The sequence below is a fragment of the Misgurnus anguillicaudatus genome, unplaced genomic scaffold (assembly GCF_027580225.2).
Source record: "Misgurnus anguillicaudatus unplaced genomic scaffold, ASM2758022v2 HiC_scaffold_29, whole genome shotgun sequence".
Classification (NCBI taxonomy): Eukaryota; Metazoa; Chordata; class Actinopteri; order Cypriniformes; family Cobitidae; genus Misgurnus; species Misgurnus anguillicaudatus.
Window position 1 is genome coordinate 4,517,501 of NW_027395279.1, and position 25,197 is coordinate 4,542,697.

Here is a 25,197-nt window from a genome sequence, read left to right on the forward strand (position 1 = left end):
TTTTGATTGAAATCAGATTCAGTACGTACAAACATCAAAATATCAAAACATGCACAGAGTTTATAGAATTGTAGAATTAGCTGATGCTTCAGTTTTTTATACGTTTTTATAAGTTGTGCCATCTAGTGGATAATAGCGGAATTTCAGAGTACCGTAAAAACTTGTCAGGGAAGCATTATTGGCAGGGAAATGTTTTGTCTTAAAGGTGAAGCGGAGGATTTTCTCGAATTTTAGAAAAGAACCGCCTTCTCCACTTTTTAAAAATATGCAATTGCACAACACTCCTGATTGACAACTAGGAAGACCAATAGTCTTGATGATCCATCCGGAAAAAGAAAATCCTCAGCAGATTACTCCTCAATGACGGGGAAAGAGTTAAAAGCATTTTTTCGATTATTAGTTTTATGCGTCAATCTAACAACTTTCACATCAGCACTGTGACGCATTGTAAAACGATGATATACCACAGCAGTAATCTTCTGTATGACATGAGCTTTGCACGATGTGCTGTCACCCCACATACACGTGTTCGTTTTTCCCCAGCACCTTATGCTTCATGTGTGCTAGTTCCTCTTTATTTCACATTACATCACATGTGTTTCCTGTGTGAAAATGTTATGATTCTTCATCTAAAGCTTGTAATCTGATGATTTTGTATTTGTGTATCTGTGTCCAGTACTGGAACAGCATGCAGATCAGATTCAGGGTCTGTCCTGGAAGGAAGATGGTACGCTGTTGGCTTCATCATGCAAGGTAAATGAACAGTTTTATAAAATTCATGTCTTCTACGTACAAGTGTACTGTCAGTGGCAATCCTTAAAAATGCAAATAGGCGGCACAGTGGCTCCATGGGTAGCAGTGTTGCATCCCTACAGCAAAAAATGGTACTTTGGTTTTCTCCCACAGTTCAAAAACATGCATCTTATGTGAATTAGAGATATCAGAAATTGCCCTTCACCCGATGTGTGTAGATTAATTTACTTGTGTATAGATTAACTGGTTCTCATCATAAATCTATTACAAATTATAAACAAAGCATTCTAATAATGCGAGAACTTTGGTAGTGATTGATTTGTTGTAAACTCAGGGGTGTTGCCTAATATGCATACAGAGTGTGATTGGTGGACAGGTTTAAGCTGGGGGGTGTCTCCCAGCATTGATTGATGTTTGCTTACTTTTATTGTAACACTTTAACAATGAAAAAGAGGCTTTTCAGTAATAGATATGAATGCATTTTACTGAAGTTGACCGATATGTTTATTTCTCTTGTGATTATAAGAGGCTTTTTAGTAATGCATATGAATGAATTTCACAAACATTGATCCACATTTTTATTTTACTTGTCTTTGTAAGAGGATTTTCAGTAATACATGTGAACGAATTTCACAAACATTGATAAATATTTTTATTGTAAGAGGCATTTCAATTATTTTGCCCTAAGAGGCCTCTCATAGAAAATGGTTCCCTGTGGATTCAGCCATTCAACCAAATATCTTTTGTCGGGGTTTGCCACCATCTTACAGTTTAGGTGTATCATGGATTTGGATTTTATTTTACAAAAGTTACTGCAGTTAACATGATATCTGTTGTTTCATTAATAGACAGTAAATCAGATGTGAGAAATAGCAAAGTTTAAAATTCAGCCTTAAATTATGGTTACATGCCAGTAATTCATGCAGTCAGTGCACTATAGCCTATAGACCCTTTTACAGCTGACGTGATCAAATAGCCTGCGCGTGCATTTTGGCAACAGAAGTGGTGTTATTCCCCAGTGGTTCTAACATGTTCGCAACTCAGAAAGTTTATTATAACCGTTTCCCAGCATCAAAATGTCTGGTTGTTGTTGCGTTTGGTTGCACTATATAATATACTACAGTGTTTCCTCTAGGATTTTTTTTACCTGTGGCGGCAGGGGGCGCCCATGATGATTATAAATGTACATAATTTTTTTTAAAGTAGAATATAGGCTACAGTAAACTAACATGTATTTTTTTTATCATTTTCATGCTGTCATTTACTTTTCCTTATATTTATAGCATATTGCTTTTCTATGTTTGATCTAAAATGTATTTTCTTAAAAAAACGTTACATAGCTCGGATATTTCATTGTAGTTTTAATGTAGTGTGCATTGCAAGTTGTGCTCGTGTTTAGCGTTACAGAGCTGTTGCAAACTCACGCACAGTCCTGTTTGATAATCCGCACCGCTGTGATTGACCGAACATCCATCAGCAGCAATTTTATTTCACACCCGGACCATCTGATAAAGACCCCGAGCCGGTCACACCGCAAATCGCGCAGTTGAATAGAAACCTTTAACGGTCTTCAGACAGATCTTAAAGCACGGGGCCATTTAAAAACGAGTCGAATTTTGGTCTTGGATGTTAGACCCGCATTTTACTCTTGTCTATTGAGTCCCGACCTGCATCTACAACGCAAATGACGCGCGAAAAGCCTATTATTACACCCGTTACATCAAATATTATGCGGTTCACCCGCGGGTACCCCGACCGTGCTGTTTCGTCTGAAAACAGATAAAACAGTCTCACCGTCTGCCTCAAGTTTCTATTACCAACGTTCTTCTCTTCCACGGGAATAATGTAAGTTTCCTTACAAACAGATTCGACTATTAATGTCTTGCAGTCGCTTATAAGTAGTATTCAGTATTTAGCCTTCTGTTTTTGGACAAATATTATATCATTTAATGTGAAACTTTGTGAGTGTCGATCTAAAGCACAGAAGATTGACTGACAGCTGAGCGGTCAGGAGCGCGCTACTGCGCTTATAGCCTATATTCTGAATAACTAATGACCAGATAAGTTGATAATATGAGTACAGTGATTCCAAATGAATGTCCAAAAAACTCGTAATATGTTAAATCGAAAGTTTAATCATGTCTTTTCTCGCAGCCCTGCGCTGCGTCCGTGTATATGCGCCGGTGAACATCAAATGCGTGATGACCTTGCACCTTAAATTACCCTAAATTTATAGCCATAAAGATAAAAGTAAAACAATATTCGAAACTTCAAATTATGTATTTTTATTTGTGTAAACTCACAATAAGGAGAAAACTTTGTGCTTATTTAAAATCATTAAAAACATGACGTGCTTTCTGCTGCTTTGGTCAGCGCGTCACAAAAAAAAACAGAAACTCAAATACTTTTTTATTCGTTTTGTCAATTTAATTATTTTTTAAGTGTAACATATTTCGTATAGGCTTATTTATTTTATTATTATTTCTCAAAACAGAGACGTAGCCTAATCATCCTGTTGATTTAAATCTATTTGTTCATTAAACTAAACCCATGGAAGAAATTATGATACTTTAGGAGATTTATTCATAAATGAGTTAACAACGCGAATCCAGAAAGGAATTTATTTCTAAGGCAGCCAGTCTGGCAGGGCGGACATTTCTGTAGCTTTTTTGCGAGCTGCCGCCGTGGGTTTTGTCTAGAAGGGATACAGCAAATGCTGAAAAGTTAAGGATTAGATTTGGAGGTAGGATTATTAGGATGAAAACAGCGGCTCTGGCTAAATGAGATACAAATACATCCTACAATCGTGTGAAATTTTGTGTTTAGAGTTGGGTTTGGTTGAAGGATTAGTATAAAACAGTGGTCATCCAGCGAGATTTCGTTTGCTGTATCCCTTCTATCCACAACCGCAGGCGTGGCGGCGATGTTTTAGGCATGGCGGGCCGCCACGGTAGAATGTATATAGCGGAAACACTGTACTAATATACGTATATATGTATCTGACCACTTTATATTTGGCCTTCTGCTAACGTCTTCTATCCACTCCACTATAGTACACGGATCTGGTAGCTGTGTTGAAAAAGTTGATTAAGTCAACTTTTTCAAATAACTTTCTCTGTCTGTGTTGCTTCACTGCTGATTCTTGCCATACTTCCGTTGCCTAAATGCGCACGCATACACTGCCACGTCATCATTGTGTACAAACAGTTAAAGGGTCTATAGAAATATTCATCTAATGTGGGTTAATATGAAGTAATCAGCAGTCATGAGATTCATTCATGCTTTTTTGATGCTTTTTGCACATTGTTTTCTTTCATGTACAATGGACCCCATAAAGTAACTTTGGTCGCCCCCTGGCAACCACATTTATTTCTAGCTTTGCCACTTCTTGAGGTTGCCAGAACAACGATTACCCAAAATACACTGCAAAATCATCAGCCAATAAGATGCAAGTCTGTATTGGTTTTTATTAATTTTATTAACAATGTTATGTTGGCTAAATTTAGTTCACATTGTTAAATTGAATTTTTTAAGTACAACATGAATAGATTAAGCTTTTTTTCTTTCTTTTTTTTTGAGTTTATAGGAAACGCAGTAGCCCAGTTCCTAATTCGGTTGTGTTCTTCTTGGCTTTGTGCAACAACACAGCCATTCCTCTTTAGTCTGCAGAGAGATGAACATTAAAGGAAATATGTTTAAAAACTCCAAAAATGTATACATACAGAAAACTGTTTCAAAAGCTATTTCCAGTAAACAAGCCTTTCACAATATGTGACCTGATCCAGCAAAATGAGTCACAGTGACTCAAATTTCAAAATTGAGATTTTGGTATCAATGGAAATAGGCTTTCAAATGATATCCTAGTCAAAGTGACATTTGACTGTCTGCCCTGTTTTCCAACTGAAAACCTGAGAAAATCGCCTTTAAAGTGTTTTGTGTGAGAGAGAGAGAGAAATTGAGAGAGGCAGAGAGACAAGCAAAAAGAAAACAAATAATGCTAGCCTATGCAATCATGGGCCCTATCTTGCACCCAGCGCAATTGACTTTGTCAGTGACGCATGTATCATTTCGTATTTTGCACTGGCGCACAGCGGGTTTTTCCCTCCACAGACGCACGTCGGCAAACTAGGGAATGAATTTGCGCTCCCTGGGCGGTTCAGCGCAAAAAAGGAGGCGTGTTCCGGCGCAAACCATCCCTGATGCTATTTTGCAGTTTCAAAAAACAATTGCCCCACTAACCAAAAAAAACTAGTCTAAAGTCAGTGGCGCGTTGCGTGTGGTTCATTATGCTATTTTAAGGGCGCATGCTTGACCATAATGTATAGCGTGCACAACGCGCACACACTTTGCTTATCTAATCTACACAGATGCAATAGTTATTTTTGCAAATCATAAATTGTTACAATAAAAAATATTAATACATGAGATAAGGGAAATCATTGTGGTGAGCATTGTTTTTATTTATTGTGTGGCTGCGTTAAAAATTCTCACGCAAATAACGATTAAAATATTTTCATAAGTTTGTTGTGTGGCTGTATTACGTTTATTTTATGTAAATAAATAATAATTAAAATGTTTTCATAAGAAACCTTAATGTATATGAACTTGATTTGTATGTGTACTTTGTGGTTTGACCTTGCTTGCGTTTCTTGGGTCCGATTTCAAAGCCCCCAAACCCTTTCAGCGGTGAGGGTGGACGCAGCGATGTCCTCTGCTGGCGTCAGGTCATGTGTAGAGGCAGATCCACCTCCCGTTACACGGCGTGCCCGATTTATGCTGGCAAGCTTGGGATTCCCCTGTCTCCTGACATCATTGAAGCGCTTGGCGCAACGATGGGGATGCCAGCTGATGACAATGAGCAATGACAATTGTGGCTATTTCTATTGTGGGTTTCTGCTATCCCCATACAAAACAACTTCTCTGTCTTTGACTGCTCTTACAAGAACGTCGGTCTCCTCGGCTGTGAACCGCTCCTGGCGTGCGTCTGGTAAATCCGTCATAATAATAGCAACCCGCCATGGAACTTGCGCACTTGCGTTTAAAGGGGAATGTTGGATTGCGTTCTGATTGGTTTATTTGACGTTACACCCAAACCACACCTATGAATAATAGACCTACTTCAGACCAACCCCTTATTGATTTGCGCCTCGCGCAAGAGTTATTTCTCCCGCCGGGCAAATAGCAACAGCGCCCAAGATCCGCCCACAAAGTCACTTGCGTTTTGCGCTTCGCACTTGCGTTTCAGATCGTTAAAATAGGGCCCCATATCTTTGTGTAGGCTAGTATAACAAACTCATAAAGGATATACCAACAGTTAAATATTGGGTTAAATTGTTTACAGAGAGCGCTGCGAAGCTGACAGGAGGATGGCTGGACCAATCGTGTCCCCCGGGGCTTTCTATTGACAAATGATCAGCGTTTATGTAGATTTCTGATTTACACAACGTGTAACACCATATTTGGAGAGATAGTGACGTTTCAGGGGATACCGCAATGATTATTTTCACGTTTAGCGTCACGTTGTTTAAAAAGCAAATGTATTTGCGCCTAATTTTGCGCCCATGAGAGTTCTGGTCTGAAAACGAGGTGTGTTCAGGCGCTTTTTTGGAACGTTGCTATTTTGAGACAACTAAAATAGACTACGCCATTGAAAAACTAAAACCTGCTCTAAAGCATGTTATTTAATGAGCGCGTTATAATACAGGATGACAATGCACATGGATGCCCAGCAGAAAACAACCCTTTTTATTATAAAAAAATTAAAGGATTAAAATGTAAAAGATTATGTCTCTTGGACATAAATGAGGACTAATTATGAGACGTTAGAAGGCGTAAAGAGCTGCTTCACCTGTAGCCTGGTAAGTAAATAAATGCTTTGCTTTAAACAAATGCATCTGATTTAAAATGCTACCCCACGGATTTATTGTATATGATGACTCTGTCGATATGGTGAGATGAGAAACATTGTTAAGTAATGTTTTTAAAAAAAAAACATGGCGCTGTCCGAGTGGTGAAACGGCTCTTCGCACGTTTGTAAATTCTCTTGTTTGTATTTTTAGAGTACAAACCTTTTCTTGCATATTTGCAAATTATTTTATTACAATTGAAAACAACAACATTTTTTTTAACATCAATCTTAAACTTGTGGTCTTCTTCCTTCGCTTAGTTTTTCAGTTTACAAATTCCTCCATCAAAATATAGGGATCAGGATCAATTGCTTTTGAAGGGGATGAGGGCTGAGACTCTCATTGGTTTATTGCATGTTACGCCCAAAACACACCCGTTACTCATTAAGAGAATAGGAACAACCCTTTTAGGCTGTGTGTCGTGCATTTTAGACAATGTGCTTAGATCGTGTAGGGCCCAAAGAGTTTAGCATTTTATACCATTCAGTTATTAGCAGATTTAGATGAAGTACTGACCATGTCTGCAAATTTATTCAAGCCCACATTAAAGCTGCTTAACCCCTGTTCATACTTCTGGTTATGGGCCTCAACAAAAATCTTGGTCTTCTCCCAAATGGCTCGACGAAAAGATTCCTCCTCCTGTCACACAAACATACATACATGATGATAATAAATTATGAATGTAATAACTGTAAATCATATTGTCAGAAAATCAATATGGTCATGGTCATGTCCACTGGTTATTGTGCGTCTCAAAAATCCAGAAGGATGCTATCTGTGATTAAATATACAAACACGCCAGCTTTGATAAAAATATGTAAAGGATTTAAAATCCTCTTTTCTTAAAACTTTCACAAATTGGACAGGATGTTGACTTACCGGACTATTGTACTTCTTGTTGTAGGTGATTTTCCAGCTCTCCCATTCTTCATCTAGAGGATTCATTATAGAGCCTGAAAAACACATAAAAATAAAGGTGCTAAATAGTTCTTTGCAGCATTGCAGTTACTGAGTTTACTAAGGACTGTATTAACTGGTTTAAGGTAGTTCTGTTCGCACTGGTGTGTCGATCAGAAGACAGGAATGCAAGTAACAATCTTTAATTAAACTTTAATTAAACAACACAAATGAATAGGTACAGCCAGACCAAAGGGCATTTTAAAGGGATAGTTCACCCAAAAATGAAAATTCTGTCATCATTTACTTCCTCTCATGTTGTTACAAACCCGAAATAGTAGGAAAAAAATACAATTGATGTAAATGGGGTGCACGAACAGTTACAAACATTTCTCAAAATATCTTCCTTTGTGTTCATCAGAACAAAAAAATTATACAGAAGTTTCTAAAGTTTATAATATGGATATTTCTACAACAAACGGATTTCTTTGGGGAAGGATAAATGCACATTTTTTGGACTTGAAGGAGGTGGACTTTACTGTTAACGACTGGAAAATCTATACTGGTTTAATATCATTTTGGGTCAAACTGTACCTTTAATGCTCTGACTAAGTTATCCGAGCATCTTTTCCTGAGTCATCGTGCACGTGAATAACTCAATATTATCGTATTGTATACATTATTCGCTTCACAATACTCAAACAATATATTCATACACTCCGATTAAAAACATCAATTGAATTATTGAATGATTCGTGCTGTGAGTGGTTTATATTTCATACAACAGAAAATAATTTGTATTACCATTTATACATCCCAACGTTAACTAATAACAGTAGCCTTTGCCAGTAATGAACAGTTCACATTCGTTGATTCTCCTTATAAAGATCTTTTATGTGAATGCATTTTTCGTGTGCCAGTTGCATCTATTTAATTTACAATAAAATACACGGATGCGATCTCTGCCTTTTCTAACATTTGTGGTCGACTGGACTGTGAGATAGGTGAAGTGTCTGACTTAAAAGCTATTTATTCACTTCTCCTCTCACAGCAGCCGTCTGCTCTTGTCTAAATTTCAGTGGAGGCGAGTTGCATCTCCAACAAGCCTATTCATACTCTTGTTTAGTGGCTTTTCCACCATTATTAAATAAGTTGTTTGCAAATAGTTACTTTAGTAAAGAACATATAGTTTTATTATTTAACAATAATTTAGTGAATAATGATATTAACAATAATTGAATAACCATGCAAAGATGCCAACCCTCTTTCTCCCCCTAAAACAAAGTAAATGTTTTTCCTGTCAGTTACCTTGATTAAATGATTTTTGAAGTCAAGATCTCGGTTGAGAGACAGCAAACTGAAGTCGCGGCAGAGGCAGCTCAAATGGCAAACTTGGCGCTATGGGCGTATTTTTATATGATTTTATTACTTCCTCATCTATGTCATACTGCATCTCACACAGCTGCTCGCCTCAAAGCAATGGGCCCTTTGCAAGCCTCCAAATGACTCAATAATTCTGGAAACATTAAATTCCTGTTGAATTACTGTAAGCACCGTCTCTCCAGACTGGGAAAAAACAACCCATTATTTGGGTCATTTTAACCCAGAAATGTGTTCTGTCCAATAGTTTCCCAGCCCTGGGTTAAAAACAACTCAATATTTTTTAGAGAATATACTCTACTTCCTGTAAACTCATCAAAAAAATCATCAAATTTGCAGATGGTACCACAGTCATTTGACTTAGATGATGATGAATCAGCCTACAGAAATGAAGTTTCAAAATTAGTGGAGTGGTGCTCTGTAAAGTCATTGGCTGTCCACCACCCTCCCTGCAAAGCATCGCTCACTCCCATTATCTCTATAGGGCCAAAAACATAATCAAGGACATATCCCAACCAGGACACCACCTGTTTAATCATTTGCCCTCACTAAGAGTAAAAACCGCCTGCTTAAAGAACAGTTTCTTCCCAGCTGCATCAAGACTTTAAACTCATAATGCACTAATTTCAAATACCATTTCAACCACGCTATTCTGTTTTATCTGTAGTCACTTATTTCATTTAAATCTTTTCTGTCTATGCTGCTGCTATACAACATGCAATATACAAGACATACAATTTTTAAGCCATATCACTCGAGTATGTTAGATCAGGTCTTTATCCTAGACAAAATATTTAGGATTCAGCCCGAATGCCAGATCCCGTCAGAATATATAAGCAGAGCTGTTAACACTAAAATTAGCGTTTAACAGGCTACTGTCAGTCTTTTAAGCCAGAGAAGAGCGCAAACAAGGAAAACATTACAGGATTTTTCTCATTTTAATGGACCCCAATTCTTACAGTTTTAATGCAGTTTAAAATTGCAGTTTCAAAGGACTCCAAGCGATCCCGAACGAGGCATAAGGGTCACAGTCCAAAACATGGAAGTGTTTGGTGGTTTCTAAATTCTTCTCTGTTTGGAGCCATAGGAATGAATGGGGCTAGGCTAAATGCTAACACGTTTACGAGGCGCTGTACAAAGATTAAGTGCACGCATTGAAAAAAGATAAATATGTATTAATTCATCTAAGCTTAGGTAAGAACATAGTAAAATATTGAAAAACTGTGCTGTTTTCCTTTAAAAATCCAAATAGGTGGCACGGTGGCTCCATGGGTAGCACTGTTGCCCCACAGCAAGAAGGTTCATGGTTCCAGCTCCAGCTGAGTCGGGAGATGAATTTGCATCAGTGTGGGCTCACTGCGGGTACTTTGGTTTCCTCCCACAGCCCAAAAACATGCAGGTTAGGTGAATTGGAGATATCAGAAATTGCCTTTCACCAAATGTGTGTAGATTAATTTACTTGTGTAAAGATTAACTGGTTCTCATCATAAATATAGCCATAGATGCTATAATGACGTTAAGAATAAATAAATGAATAAAAATGCAAATTAATATGAATTACACTGCAAAAAAAAAGACTTTCTAACTTAATATTTTTGTCTCGTTTTCAGTAGAAATATCAAAAAATTCTTATATCAAGATGCATTTTCTTGATAAGCAAAATGAAAATAAGTCTAGTTTTTGGACCAAAAATATACACTGAAAAAAAACAACTTGTAAAATTTACTTAAAAAAATCCTCGTAACAATTTGCACGAACTTTTTTTAAGTAAAATTTACTGCTTTTTATAAGTAAAACTTACCTACTAAAATCAAATAAAATTTACTTAAAATTGCATGATAAAACATATGTTAAATAATTAATTAAATGTTACTTAATTATTTTATTTAGAAGTTAGATTTATTTTAATCGTTTAGGTAAAGTCTATTAGGGTTTTTTTGAAAATTGAAGCATTGCTGTCCTAATAATATTAAATAAATCGTATTTTGTGTTTGTTATTTTCTTTAACATATTCCTATGGACCTAGTTCTTTTTAGTGTTATAAATGGCATTATAACACAAAATTCATGACTGACAACAAGTCAGTCATTGAATAAACTTGATTCGGAACAGAAACGCACACAAACTGTGTTTCTGACATGCATTATCAGCACTGTGGAGAGAATTACAATACAATGTTCTGAACAGGGTTCATGTAAAGAAACACTGATCACCTGAACGGTGACTTCACAAAATTATTATTTACAACAAAACAACATCAATAATATAAGAGCTTAAACCTTTATGACATTTTGCTAACAAACATTTAAGTAGTTAAAGTTCTTATCAGTTCTTATTCTGTGATAAAGCTTAAAAAATAAAAATATTCAGGCGCAAAGAATTGTGGGTATTACTTACAACATGTGCAAATAAATGTAAGTAAATTTTACTTAGATTTTTTAGTTTGATGGATTTAATATTTTTAAGTAAAATGAACTAAGATTTTTTACTTGAATCTGCTAAAGTTTTTGATAAATAATACAAGAAAATATCTAAGAAGACTTACTATTCCCACATTAATTGTGTATTTATCATCATTTTACTTAGGAAAATCTAGTTTTCAATAAATGTTAATATTATCATGTAGAAATTATGAGAGTTAATCTAATACATATTACTACACCAAAAAGTTCGTTTTTTCAGTGTACAATTTAAGTGAATTAACTAAAAATATCTGCAAATTACTGCAAATTTTTCTTGAATTAAGTGTTTAAAATAGTAAACTAGTAGATTTTTTTCTTACCCCATTGGCAGATTTATTTGCTTGTTTTAAGCACACATTTATTACATTTTTTTGTCTAAAAACTCTTTTTTTTTTGCTTATGTCATTTTGCTCATCAAGATAATGCATCTTGATTTAAGAATTTTTTGATATTTGTACTGAAAACAATTCTTTTTTTTTTTTTTTGCAGTGTAATAATATAATTACAAAATGAATCTTTTAGCCGGTTCTCTGGTTCTTGCCAAATGTTTTAATGTGAATTTTAGTTGAATACTTTTCAATAAACGTACAAGTTTATAAGCCTTTAACACAAAAACAGTCGTGGCCTTTCCAGTGTTATTGCAGATTCTCCCCAACAGATGTCACTAAATGCTTGTGTTTTGTGTTCATCTGTGCTGATGTGATTCACGTTCATTCATCAGGGCAGTGCTTCCTCATCCTGGTCCTCGAGGCCCCCCTGACAGAAAGTTTTAGATGTCTTCTTATTTAAAACACCTGATTCAACTTATCAGCCTACTTCAAAAATGGTAAACATTTCTCCGTAACAAGCTGATGAGTTAAATCAGGTGTTAAAACAGGAGACATCTAAAACTTTCTGGGAGGGGGGCCTCGAGGACCAGGATTGGGAACCACTCACCAAGGGAAAATGATTTCACAGATATCAGTTTATTATGATCACATCCGCAGGAGTGAAGCTCATGACCCCTCTCAGTATTTGTGGTCTGGATGAGGTCTGTAGGCTTCTGGACACAGCATCATCTGTCTGAAACACATAAATCAGCAAATATGCTTATTTAAAAGACATTTAAGACAGTAACATTTGACCCCTAACATTTTAAGTTTATTTTTCTGCAGTGTTAATTGTAAGTTAAAACTTCTTTTGTTATGAAGGATGAGAAGTTTAAATATACAGATGTTACAGTGAGAGCAATCTACCGTGACTCATTTGAAACATTAAACCGCCGTGTCTTTTCCTCGCTTTCTATTTCTGGACACAAAGGTTTCTTTTTGGCAGGAGTAATGTTTTGATTGACTTCATGCAATATGCTTTTGTTAAATCTAGTGGATTGAGAAGCCCGGACTCAGTTTAGTGTCTTAAATTCACATTTGATACTTTATTTTCATATATTTCAAGTTCCAATAATGAAACTAGAACTGAAAAGATCCAAATTTTATTTGTCAGCCTCCATCAGTGTATTATAAGATTGCAGTAAAATCCACATATTTACAGGAAGAATTAACAGTACAGAATATCAACAGTATCTTGTATACACTCAAAAAAATGATTCATTGGAGAAACTCAATAAAATTGTGGGCAGGATTTCCATCCAATATGAATGTGTACCCCTAACTCATAAAAAGCTGCTTTACACAATAAAAATATATTGTGTTAGTCCAACTCAATTTAAAGTAAATGGCAATACTCAATTAGCAGCCTCAACTCAATTTAGTGTAGTCTGAATAACTCGATTTAGCGTAGTTTGAATAACTCAATGTAGTGTAATCTGAATAACTAAATTCTGTTATTTTATATAAAAAGTTGTTATATCATACTAATTAGCATAAGCACATGTTAGCATGCTAATAATAATAACATATGATACTTTGGATGAGCATGTGAGAAGAGACTGATCTCCAAACAGGCATTAACGTCACATCCACAACTTAACCACAAGCGCTCTTCTGCACGATGGTAACCAAACAATTTGAAAAAATACAACACAAACGCTTCTAAATCAATAAGATAAACGGACATTAAACACTATTAAGTCTTTCTCTTTACCTAAAATGCATAAAATAACACTTAATTAAAAAAAATACTCTCCAAAAGCAGTTGCATGCAAAGCATGCTGGGAAACTCTTTTTCCAGAACCCAAACTCAAACTAATTTTGTTAACACAATTAAAAAGAAATCAATAAATTATAGTACATATTCATTTTGTGTTAGACTAATTAAATATATATACTTATTGCTCTTAATGAGGTGTTTTAAATTTATTGAACACAATTTTAATGTGTCATTTCTAAGAAGGGCTATTAAAGGTTCACCCAAAAATGAAAATTCTGTCATTATTTACTCACTCTCATGTCGTTACAAACCTGTATAAATTTCTTTGTTCTGATGAACAAAAAGGAAGATATTTTGAGGAATGTTTGTAACCACACCGATCATGAGCCCCATTCACTTCCATAGTAGGAAAATAATACTATGTATTAATACTAAACTGTTATGGACAGTAAAAAATATGGTTCAACTTAAAAAATTATGTTTTCTGGTTGCCTTCATTTTTTAAGTTAATTCAAGTTAAAAATATTAGTTAACATTTTAACTCTTATTAATTAATATTTTTTAAGTTCAATTAACTCAATAGGGCTGTCACTTTTGTGAAAAAATCATTTTCGATTTTTAATATATAAGTGTTCATTGAATCGATTGTAAAATCGATTTTCCATGTCTAAAAAAGACGTTTCCATTTAACGCCAAATAACAGACAAATGCAAAGAGAGCGCCTGAAACGCACTAGTCAGCAATATTTCTTATTCATTGTCATTAAGTTTCGTGCAGAATAAAAAACAGCAACAGTAGTGCAAAATTCGCTAAAAGAGTGGACTGCTGCCATAAATGAAAAACATTACTGCAGGTTCAACCGGCTGCTTTTATGATTTAGGCAATTCAAAAATTATTTTAAATAATGATTCGATCCATTTCAAACAACTGTTCAAAAATGAAACTTTAAATAGACTTACTTGAAGTTGAGAACATGCTGTGTATTTTTTTATTAAACGTAACCGAAACTTAGGCGGCACTAGGCAGGCATAATGAAATGCGCAAAAAGACTAGGGCCATTACAAATTATTGGTCAGGAAAACAAGTCGATCAACATTTTAGGGGTCAAGAGCAGAGCGCTTTTCATTCACTATATGTCCATCTGTTGAGAAGACGCACTCCGACCGCACTGATGTCCCAGGGAAACTCGGGTACTTCGTTGCCAGCTGCGTATTTCGTACTGCCAATCTTCCATCTCAAAAGCGGGTCGCTGTCAGCTCGCAAGGGTGGCTCCTTGTCATAACTCATCATCTCCTGTAAGGTCACAATTTCAACGCTGTCTCGTGTTGCACAGGTTTATTGACTTTGTCCTCCATTTTCTTTGCAAAACACTAGATGCAGCGATTGAAAGCGTGAAACTATAGGTGCGTAAAATTGCTGGGTATTTTCTGTCTAGCTTTCGCACACCTACTGCACTTTCGGGATTCTTTATTTTCTTTTTCTGCTTGTTTGTGAGTTTTGTTACATCTATATTTTAACTGTTTAATTCTTTTAAAATTAATAGTGTACATATTTGGTTAAAATCGATTGCCTATTTTCGTTTTCGAAACGTTTTTTGGTTGGTCTGATCGATTGTGCAATCGATTTTCGAACGAAAAGTGACAGCCCTATAACTCAAATATTTTAAGGCTACCAGGTAACTTACTTTTTAATTTGATACCAACAAATACCAACAGTGTGTTTTTTACAGTGTGTATAAAATTGCAAGGTGCAAATAAGTCGTTTAACATAAGTAAAGCAATGAAACTAAATGCAATATGAAAGAGTGTGAATGACGGTTAAACTTCTAATTTACAAATGAAATCCACCTGCGATATTTTACAAAAGTATATCCAATCTGAAATCTTTGGGTCAATTGGGTCTATAATATAATTTGTAATAAATGTTGTAGTAGGTTTAGATTTAACAAAACCATTTTCCATGAAGTCTTTCAAAACACAGAAACCTTTTGTGTTGACCCACACATACATTTCGCGAGTTTTACAGCCGTACTGTAATTTCATGTGATGGATGTTGAGAGCGTGAATCTGCATTCTAAACTTTAATGACTTTGAAGTATTGAGAGAAATAAAGTGTGCACTTCTCTCTGTGATTTAACACCCTGACAGAGAGTCTGAGCCGGGCACACAGAGGTCCACTCAATCCAATGTCAATCCAAGCTAGGATGATCATAGTTACAAAAGCCAATTAACAATCCAATTCAAAATACGAAGCATAAATAAATAAATAAATGTAATCAATAGAATGCATACCTGGCAAAAGAATAAAGATCTGGCTACAGATTCCTCAAAACAAAAGAATTAAAATACATGATGCTTTATCAAAAGATTCATCTTTTGGTTCCCTGTCTATTCAGTCATTTGGTGCTGATCTTACAAATATCTTTTGTCGGGGTTTGCCACCATCTTACAGTTTAAGGTATATCATGGAGTTGGATTTCATTTTACAAAAGTTACTGCAGTTAACATGAGATCCTTTGTTTCATTAACAGACAGTAAATCAGATGTGAGAAATAGAAAAGTTTAAAATATTAATCTAATGTGAAGTAATCAGCAGTTATGAGATTCATTCATGCTTTTTTGATGCTTTTTGCACATCGTTTTCTTTCATAAACAATGGACCCCGTAAAGTAGCCTTGGTCGCCCCCTGGCAACCACATTTATTTCTATCTCTGCCACACCCAAAACAATGCAAAATCCTCAGCCAATGAGATGCAAGTCTGTATTGGTTTTATTAATCTGTTATGTTAATGCAAAAATGTTATGTTGGCTAAATTAAGTTCACATTGTTAAATTGAATTTTTTAAGTACAACATTTATTTTGAGTGTATAGGGCAGGCGGTAGCCCTTCCCAGTTCCTAATTTGGTTGTGTTGTCTTCTTATTCATGCAACCACACGGACTTTCACCTTCAATCTGCAGAGAGATAAACATTAAAGGAAATATATTTAAAAACTCCAAAAAATACATACAGGAAACTGTTTCAAAAGTAAACAAGTTTTTCACAATATGAGACCTTATCCAGCAAAATGAGTCGCAGGGACCCATATTTCAAAATTGAGATTTTGGTATCAATGGAAAGAGGCTTTCAAATGATATCCTAGTCAAAGTCATACCTTGAATGTTAAGTTAAAGATAAAGACATTTGAATTAAGGCTGTCTGCCCTGTTTTCCAACTGAAAACCTGAGAAAATCGCCTTTAAAGTTTTTTGTGTGCGCGCGTGAGAGAGAGACAAGCAAAAAGAAAACAAATAATGCTATGCAATCATATCTTTGTGTAGGCTAGTTGACAATAACAGTATAACAAACTCATAAAGGAGATATAAACAGTTAAATATTGGGTTAAATTGTTTACAGAGAGCGCTGCGAAGCTGACAGGAAAATGGCTGTACCAATCGTGTGCCCCGGGACGTCCAATTGACCAATGATCAGCGTTTATGTAGATTTCTGATTGGCTCTATATACAACGTGTAACACTATATTTGGAGAGATAGTGACGTTTCAGGGGATACCGCAATGATCATTTTCATGTTTAGTGCCACGTTGTTTAAATAGCAAATGTATGCCCAATTTTGTGCCCATTGGCGTTCTGATCTGAAAACGAGGTGTGTTCAGGCGCATAACTAAAATATACGCCATTGACCAACAAAACAGGCTCTAAAGCCTGTTATTTAATAAGCTTGTTATAATACAGGACGACAATGATAATGTAGGATATCAATTAATTTACAGCAATTTAAAGCATGCTATTTTTACTTACATGACTGAAAGAAAACGCCTTTTAAAGGTTTTAATCCAAAAAATAACAATTTCAATACAAATAAAAGCAACAATTTTTTTTAACATCAATCTTAAACTTGTGGTTATCTTCCTCCACTTAGTTTTTCTGTTTATAAATTTCCCCATCTAAATAGGGATTAGGCATGGCGACATGCGCAACTGGCCTTTAAAGGGGATGAGAGCTGAGACTCTCATTGGTTTATTGCACGTTACGCCCAAAACACACCCGTTAATCATTAAGAGAATATGAACAACCCTTTTCGGCAGTGCACTTGGCGCATAAACCATTTTTCCCGTCATCAAATTAGCAAAAGTGGAATTGGACACGCCCATTTAGACCGTTCTCCGTGCATTTTAGACAATGCGCTTTGATTGTTAAAATAGGGCCCAAAGAGTTTAGCATTTTATACCATCCAGTTATTAGCAGATTTAGACGAAGTACTGACCATGTCTGAAAATTGATTAAGGCCCATCGTAAAGCTGGTTAAGCCTTGTTCATACTGCTTGTTATGGGCCTCAATATAGATCTTGTTCTTCTCCCAAGCGGCTCGACGAATAGTCTCCTCCTCCTGTAACACACACATACATACACACTGATAATAAATTATAAATGTAATAACTGTAAATCATATTGTTAGCAAATCAAAAAGGTTATGATTTTGGTCATGTCCACTGGTTATTGTGCGTCTGAAAAATCCAAAAGGCTGCTATCTGTGATTAAATATACAAACACGCCAGCTTTGATAAAAATATATAAAGGATTAAAATCTTAAATCTTTCACAAATTGGACAGGATGTTGACTTACCGGACTATTGTACTTTTTCTCGAAGGTGGTTTTCCAGCTCTCCCATTCTTCATCTAGAGGATTCATTATAGAGCCTGAAAAAACACATAAAAATAAAAGTGCTAAATAAATAGTAGTGCTGGGCAATCGATGCAATTAATCGCATACAAAAACGTGCCGCATTAACCATCAGGATTACAGAAAGCGTGCGGAGTCGCAGAAGCCCCTTCCATGACACGAATTTCCTTGTGAATGTCTCGATTACTAGAATTTCACGCGCGGCTTTCACGCGAGTAAACTCAAAATGTTCAATCGGCAAACTACGTGCGGCATACACGAATTTGACGCCTCAAACTCAGCTGGTGTGAATCCACACACTGAAAAAAATTATTCATTGAATATAGTCAATTTTTTTAAGGTAAGTGGTTGCAAACAATTTATTTATGCTACATTTAAACAAAAAATTTATATTTTATTTTACTTTAATAATCTTTTTGGTTTAAATGTAGCTTAAATAAATTGATTGCAACCACTTACCTTAAAAAATTGACTACATTCAATGAATCATTTTTTCAGTGCAGTAAGATGGTGGCATATCGGAAGCTAGTTATTTTTGTTTCTAAAGTTTTAAATATGGATATTTCTACAACAAACGGCGTTGATTACCCTCAGAAGGTGTTTGTTTATCATCATGTAGCCGTTTGGATTACTTTTTGGAAGAATAAATGCAAATAGTTTGGACTTGAAGGAGGTGGACCCCGTAAATTTACTGTTAACGACTGGAAAATCTAAAATAACTGAAAATGTGTTAGTCTGAAAAATGGACATATGCATCTCGGACGGTGACTAAACCTTGGGTTTAATATCATTTTTGGTTGTACTATTCCTTTAATGCTCTGAAGAAGATATCCGCGGATCTTTTGCTGAGTGCATGTGAATAACTCAATATTATTGCAGTAGTCCGGTCTAATTTTCCTAATATTGTAGAGGATATATCTACAAGAGCAAGCGGTGCAGGCAACATGCTCCGTGAAGCTAAGCTGATCATCAATGACCACTCCCAGGTTTTTGGGTGCCCTGGAAGGCGTGATGGTTGAGGAACCTAGCTGAATGGAAAGGTTGTTCTGAATCTTTGGTTCAGATGATATGACAAGCAGCTCTGTCTTCGCAAGGTTAAGCTGGAGATGGTGATCCTTCAGAGTGAGATGTCCCTCAGGCATGCTGAGATGCGGGCAGAAACCGTGGGATCATCAGGGTGGAACGACAAGTGGAGTTGAGTGTCATCCTCATAGCAGTGGTAGGAAAAGCCATGTTTTCGAATGACAAAGCCCAGGGATGTCATGTATTTCAAAAAGAGCAGCGGTCCAAGCACAGAGCCTTGAGGCACCCCGGTATCAAAACGTTGAGATTTCGGAGACGTCACCTCTCCAGGATACCCGAAATGACCTATCTGAGACATACGACTTGAACCACAGAAGCACTGTGTCAGAGACACCCATAGACATGAGGGTCGACAGGAGGATGCGGTGATTGACCGTGTCAAAAGCTGCAGTTACTAAACAAGTGAGTTATTAATCTTTGAATGGTAGTATAGGCAAGAAGAGACTGATAGAGACAGAGGTCAGAAGGATCATTCGATCTGTGCCACTTCCTCTCTGCAGCCCTGAGTGGGGAGCCTCAGTTAGCCAAGGAGCAGGTGGTGTGACCCGGGCCAGTCCAGATGTCAGAGGGGATAATGTGTCTAAGCAGGATGTAAGAGTGGAACAAAGTGTGTCAGTGGCATTGTCAGTATCTAACAGAGAGAGTTGGCTGGGAGCAGGGAGTGTGGAAGCAATCACAGAGGATAAGCGGGAGGGAGAGAGCGTGCGCAGGTTGCGCCGAAACGCGGCCAATGGGGGATCGTATGGAGTGACAGGGGGAGTTAGGTCGAGCTCGAGAGTAATGAGGAAGTGATCAGATGTGTGTAGTGGGGTGACCTGGGTGTGGTAAGTGGAACAGCAGCGTGTTTAGATAAGATCTAAATGATTACCAGACCTGTGTGTTGGTGAAGTAGGGACTCGCTTGAGGTCAAACGACGCAGTCAGGGTGTTGAAGTCAGCTGCCTGTGATTTCTCCAGGTGGATGTTGAAGTCACCAAGTACTACTAAAGGAGTACCATCCTCTGGGAATGAAGACAGAAGTACATCCAACTCCTCCAAGAAGTGTCCAAGTTGACCTGGGGGGCGATAGATAACTAAAAATGGATTTTAGTAGGGTGGGTGATAGTAACAACGTGCGACTCGAAAGAGCTGCTGTCACATGAGGGGTCTGCTGTTGGATTTTCTAGTCCTTTGGAATGAGCAGACCAGTTCCTCCACTTCTTCCTGTTGTACGAGGACTGTGTGAGAAAGTCTAGTTGTTGAAGAGGGCAGCTGGAGTGGCTGTCAGGTTTAAAATACTTGTGAACCTTAACAAAAACAAGACCACGAATGAGGTTATAATATTCTGCAGGGAGAACCCAGATTGAGACGTCTCATCAGGAAACATTCAACTGTCTCTCGACTTGAGCCTCTCTGCGGACTGTTTTTATTTAGGATTTAATCACTGGTTCACTCGGTTCATTCCGAAGGTCGAACCTCACAGACTGTCACAATTGTAACAACATCACACATTTTGCTAAGTCTAGAGAAATAGGATTGACTACATTTTACCAAAAACAAGATAGTAACTTGATGATGCAGCTTGATGATGCAGTTACCAAAGGTCATATGATAACAAAAGAACACATACTTTTTCACCTTGCCAGTCTTCTCTGAGTAGCTAGTAAGACAATATGGTTCTAAGCAAATGATTGTACATTCATAAATCTAAACCAAGGATTATACATTCATAAATGGTAACATAAAACATACAAAAATGTAATAAGAAAAACATTTACTCCAACAGTGGCAGTGTCCTCTGATTTAGTCCATGTCTCAGTAAGTGCTAAAACAGAAATGCCAGAATGTGAAGCAATGGCAGTAATGAAACTGCTTTGTTGACAGCAGATAGGCAGTTCCATAAGCCAATGGGAAAAGTGAGTGAGGTGATACAACAGATTTACGAGTTGTAATGACAGTAGAGGTTTGAAAACACATAGTAAAATTATAAGAATAGAAAATGTACAAGAGAGGAAAAAGGAGTGGTAAATAGATAAATATAAAAAGTTAGTATAAAAAGTGCAATACTTAAGTGCCCTGCCTGTGTCCCTGCTCGGTGGAGTCGCGCAGGTAGAGTCGATTGTCTTTACAATCCTCGGTCTTTTCACGCGAGGAGGGCTGCACGCGACCGCGGTGGACTGAACTGCTTAATAAGTGCTTCAATTGTGGACTGAAACTCAGCAGGCCACGCCTGATAACAATCAACAAGAAGTTAATGGCCGAAACTACTACTGTAACTACTGTAATACACTAACGCACGCGAGGACACACGAGAACAAACGCGAATTGCAGCACGTGAGACAAAGGTAAACAAGAGAGCGTTTCTTAGCAATAACACTGCGCTAAAACTTCACAAGTCTAAAATCAAATACACTTACACGTTCTGTAGACTCCTGTTGATAACTGCTTCACCTGTTTAAATTTCAGTCGTTGTTTGGCAAATAGTTACTTTAGTAAAGAACATATATAATAGTTTTATTATTTAACGATAATTTAGTGAATAATGACATTAACAATAATTGAGTAACCATGCAAAGATGCCAACCCTCTTTCTCCCCCTAAAACAAAGCAAACGTTTGTCCCTGTCAGTTACCTTGATTAAATGAATTTTGAAGTCAAGATCTTGGTTCTCTTTCCTCGGTTGAGAGGTGCGGCAGAGGCAGCTCAAATGGGGACCTTGGCGCTATGGGCGTATTTTTATATGACTTTATTACTCATCATCATGTCATTACTGCATCTCACACAGCTGCTCGCCTCAAAGCAATGGGCCCTTTGCAAGCCTCCAAATGACTGAATCATTCTGGAAGCAGTTAACAAGTTCCTGTTGAATTACTGTAAGCACCGTCTCTCCACAAGGCTGACTCTAAAAATATTAGGTTGTTTTTAGCCCAACTGCTGGGTTGTTTCAACATGGTTGATTATTTGGGTCATTTTAACACAGAAATGTGTTCTGTCCAATTGTTACCCAGCCCTGGGTTAAAAACAACCCAATATTTTTTACTTCCTGTAAACATACGTATCATCAGATTTGCAGATGATACTACAGTGATTTGACTCATCTCAGATGATGATGAATCACTAACAGTAAAATCCACCCGCTTACAGAACCTAGTTGCTATCCAGACTTTAAACTCATAATTCACTAATCTCAAATATCATTTCAACCTGTAATCTCTATCTGTAGTCACTTATTTTATTTAAATCTCTTCTGTCTATGCTGCTGCTATACAATATGCAAAATACAAAACATAAAATTTTTAAGCAATATCACTCGAGTATGTTAGATCAGGGGCCTCATTTATAAAACTTTGCGTAGGATTTGCGTCAGAAGTGGCGTACGGATGAAACATAGGACGGGCGTACGCACAGAAATATTCGGATTTATAAAACCGTGCGCACGCACATCCTACGCATTTTTCCCTTAATAAATCACAATCAATTCTAAATGTAGCGCAGCTTTTGCGGCTTCATGACACGCCCATAGTTGCCCATAAATAGTCCGTGAAACGCCCACAAGTTAATATGCATTGATTGCGAAATCATGGCAAACACATAGAGGAAATTAAAAAAAAACGTAAATTCACTCAATGTGAAGTAGAAGTTATCGTTGGCGAGGGGGAAAAGAGGAGAAAAACGTTGTTTGGAGGGCACAGTGTGGGCATTACGCATTGTGATGGGGCATTTTTTTTCCATTCATTTAATTGCATCTGACAAGCTACAGATGTCGGTAATAATCGACGTGGAAATGGGACATTGTTCAGCGCAAATGTAATTTCTTGTTGCTTCCTGGATGGTTGAGACATACGCCATACATTGTTTTATCAAAAATAAAACACACTAAAGGCATATGCATGAATACCATAATTCCGTAGATTATGAAGATATGGTTTACTATGAAAACAACTTTCCCCAGTGGACAATTAATACATCTATCTATTTATTTATCTATCTATCTATCTAACTATATATCTCCTTAATTATCTATCTATCTGTCTATGTAATTGCATCTATATCTGCTCCGCCAGACGGACACATTGACGAGAATATCAGTTTTGTACATTATTTCGTTCTGTTAACTATATTCTTATGAGGATGAATTGCACAACATGCCAATATTATTGCAGAACATATTTCACTTTTCTTTTAGCAAATATGTGTTCATTTGAATTTTTGTTGTAATTTTCGATTTATTTATTTATTTATTTTGTTTCACTGCTGATCGATCAAACGGGTGTTCGTAGGCTGTTAATTGTAAGACTTGCTTTGTGAAGTCTTCATGTTATTTATGAGAGGTAGTGTTGTCATTTTTACTTTCACTTTCACGTGTTTCTTCCATCTGCCGTCGGTGTCGCCATTTCTCATTTCACCCGTTTTTGTGCGTACGCCTGGGTCAGAGCTTGCGTGACGGACAGCACATTTTCCCGTCAAGTTTGCTTTTTATAAATAACAACTATTGCGTAGAGAGTGGCGTACGCCTTCTTTTGTGCGTACGCAATGTTTATAAATGAGGCCCCAGGTCTCTACGCCTATTTAGGATTCAGCCCCGGACGCCAGATCCCGTCAGAAAATATAAGCGGAGCTGTTAACACTAAAATTAGCATTTAACAGGCTACTGTCAGTCTTTTAAGCCAGAAGAGCACAAACAAGGAAAACCTTCCAGGATTTTTCTCATTTTAATGGACTTTAATGGACCCCAACAGTTTTAATGCAGTTTCAAATTGCAGTTTCAAAGGACTCCAAGCGATCCCGAACGAGGCATAAGAGTCACAGTCCAAAACATGGAAGTGTTTGGTGGCTTCTAAATTCATCCCTGTTTGGATCCTAAGGAATGAATGGGGCTAGGCTAAATGCTAACACGTTTACGAGGCGCTGTACAAAGATTATGTGCACACATTGAAAAAAGATAAATATGTATTAATTCATCTAAGCTGAGGTAAGAACATAGTAAAATATCAAAAAAAAACTGTGGTGTATTCCTTTAAAAATGCAAATAGGCAGCACAGTGGCTCCATGGGTAGCACTGTTACCCCACAGCCAGAAGGTCCCTTGTTCAAGCTCCAGCTGGGTTGCGAGGCGAATTTGCATCAGTGTGGGTTCACTGCGGGTACTTTGGTTTCCACCCACAGTCCAAAAACATGCAGGTTAGGTGAATTGGAGATATCAGAAATTGCCTTTCACCAAATGTGTGTAGATTAACTTGTGTATAGATGAACTAGTTCTCGTCATAAATATAGCCATAGATGCTGTAATGATGTTAAGAATAAATAAATGAATAAAAATGCAAATGAATATGAATCACACTGCAAAAAAATGACTTTAGGAACTTAAAGGAATATTCCATTTTCTTAAAAGAAAAATCCAGATAATTTACTCACCACCATGTCATCCAAAATGTTGATGTCTTTCTTTGTTCAGTCGAGAAGATATTATGTTTTTTAAAGCCCAACATTTAATACTTAACTCAACACTTAACAGTTTTTTTCCACAGAGTTTCAAATGACTATAAACGATCCCAAACGAGGCATAAGGGTCTTATCTAGCGAAACGATTGTCATTTTTGACAAGAAAAATAAATATCCACTTTTAAAGCACAACTTCTCGTCTAGATCCGGTCGTGATACGCCAGCGTGACCCCACGCAATACGTCATGACGTCAAGAGGTCACAGAGGACGAACGCGAAACTCCGCCCCAGTGTTTACAAGTGTGTTGAAAGAGGACCATTCCTACGTTGTTGTATGTCAACTGATACTAATTAATGTCTTTGTGGCAGTTTATTGTTTACAATGGTCTGCAAATGTGCATTTTATATATGTAACATGTGACCTCTCTGTCACTACGCATTTACGTGAGGTCGCGCTGGACCGGATCTAGACGACAAGTTGTGGTTTAAAAGAGCATATTTTTTATTTTTCTTGTCAAAAATGACAATC

General features: G+C 36.9%; 2 protein-coding genes across 9 annotated transcripts in view; one reads left to right on the plus strand and one right to left on the minus strand.

Annotated features, from left to right (window-relative positions):
• LOC141362940 (mitochondrial import inner membrane translocase subunit tim16-like) overlaps nucleotides 1-25,197 on the plus strand; it is a 218,865-nt gene that overhangs the window by 26,471 nt on the left and 167,197 nt on the right. For both annotated transcript variants that reach the window (XM_073865228.1, XM_073865226.1), the window contains exon 6: nucleotides 677-753. In XM_073865228.1, coding sequence (XP_073721329.1) covers nucleotides 677-753 — 77 coding nt within the window. The remainder of the gene's footprint in view (nucleotides 1-676; nucleotides 754-25,197) is intronic.
• Nucleotides 3,736-21,987, minus strand: LOC129436670 (protein CTLA-2-beta). Of its 7 annotated transcripts, none has more exons than XM_073865234.1 (4): nucleotides 21,860-21,972; nucleotides 7,539-7,612; nucleotides 7,176-7,298; nucleotides 3,736-4,416 (listed from the first exon to the last, which is right to left on the minus strand). In XM_073865234.1, exons 2-4 carry the CDS (start codon nucleotides 7,602-7,604, stop codon nucleotides 4,360-4,362), a joined length of 246 nt encoding a protein of 81 aa, XP_073721335.1. In that variant the 5' UTR covers nucleotides 7,605-7,612; nucleotides 21,860-21,972; the 3' UTR covers nucleotides 3,736-4,359. The 7 variants fall into 7 exon arrangements, with proteins under 7 accessions (XP_073721335.1, XP_073721336.1, XP_073721334.1 ...); XM_073865235.1 differs by lacking the exon at nucleotides 21,860-21,972 and adding an exon at nucleotides 21,645-21,852; XM_073865233.1 differs by lacking the exon at nucleotides 21,860-21,972 and adding an exon at nucleotides 20,123-20,847.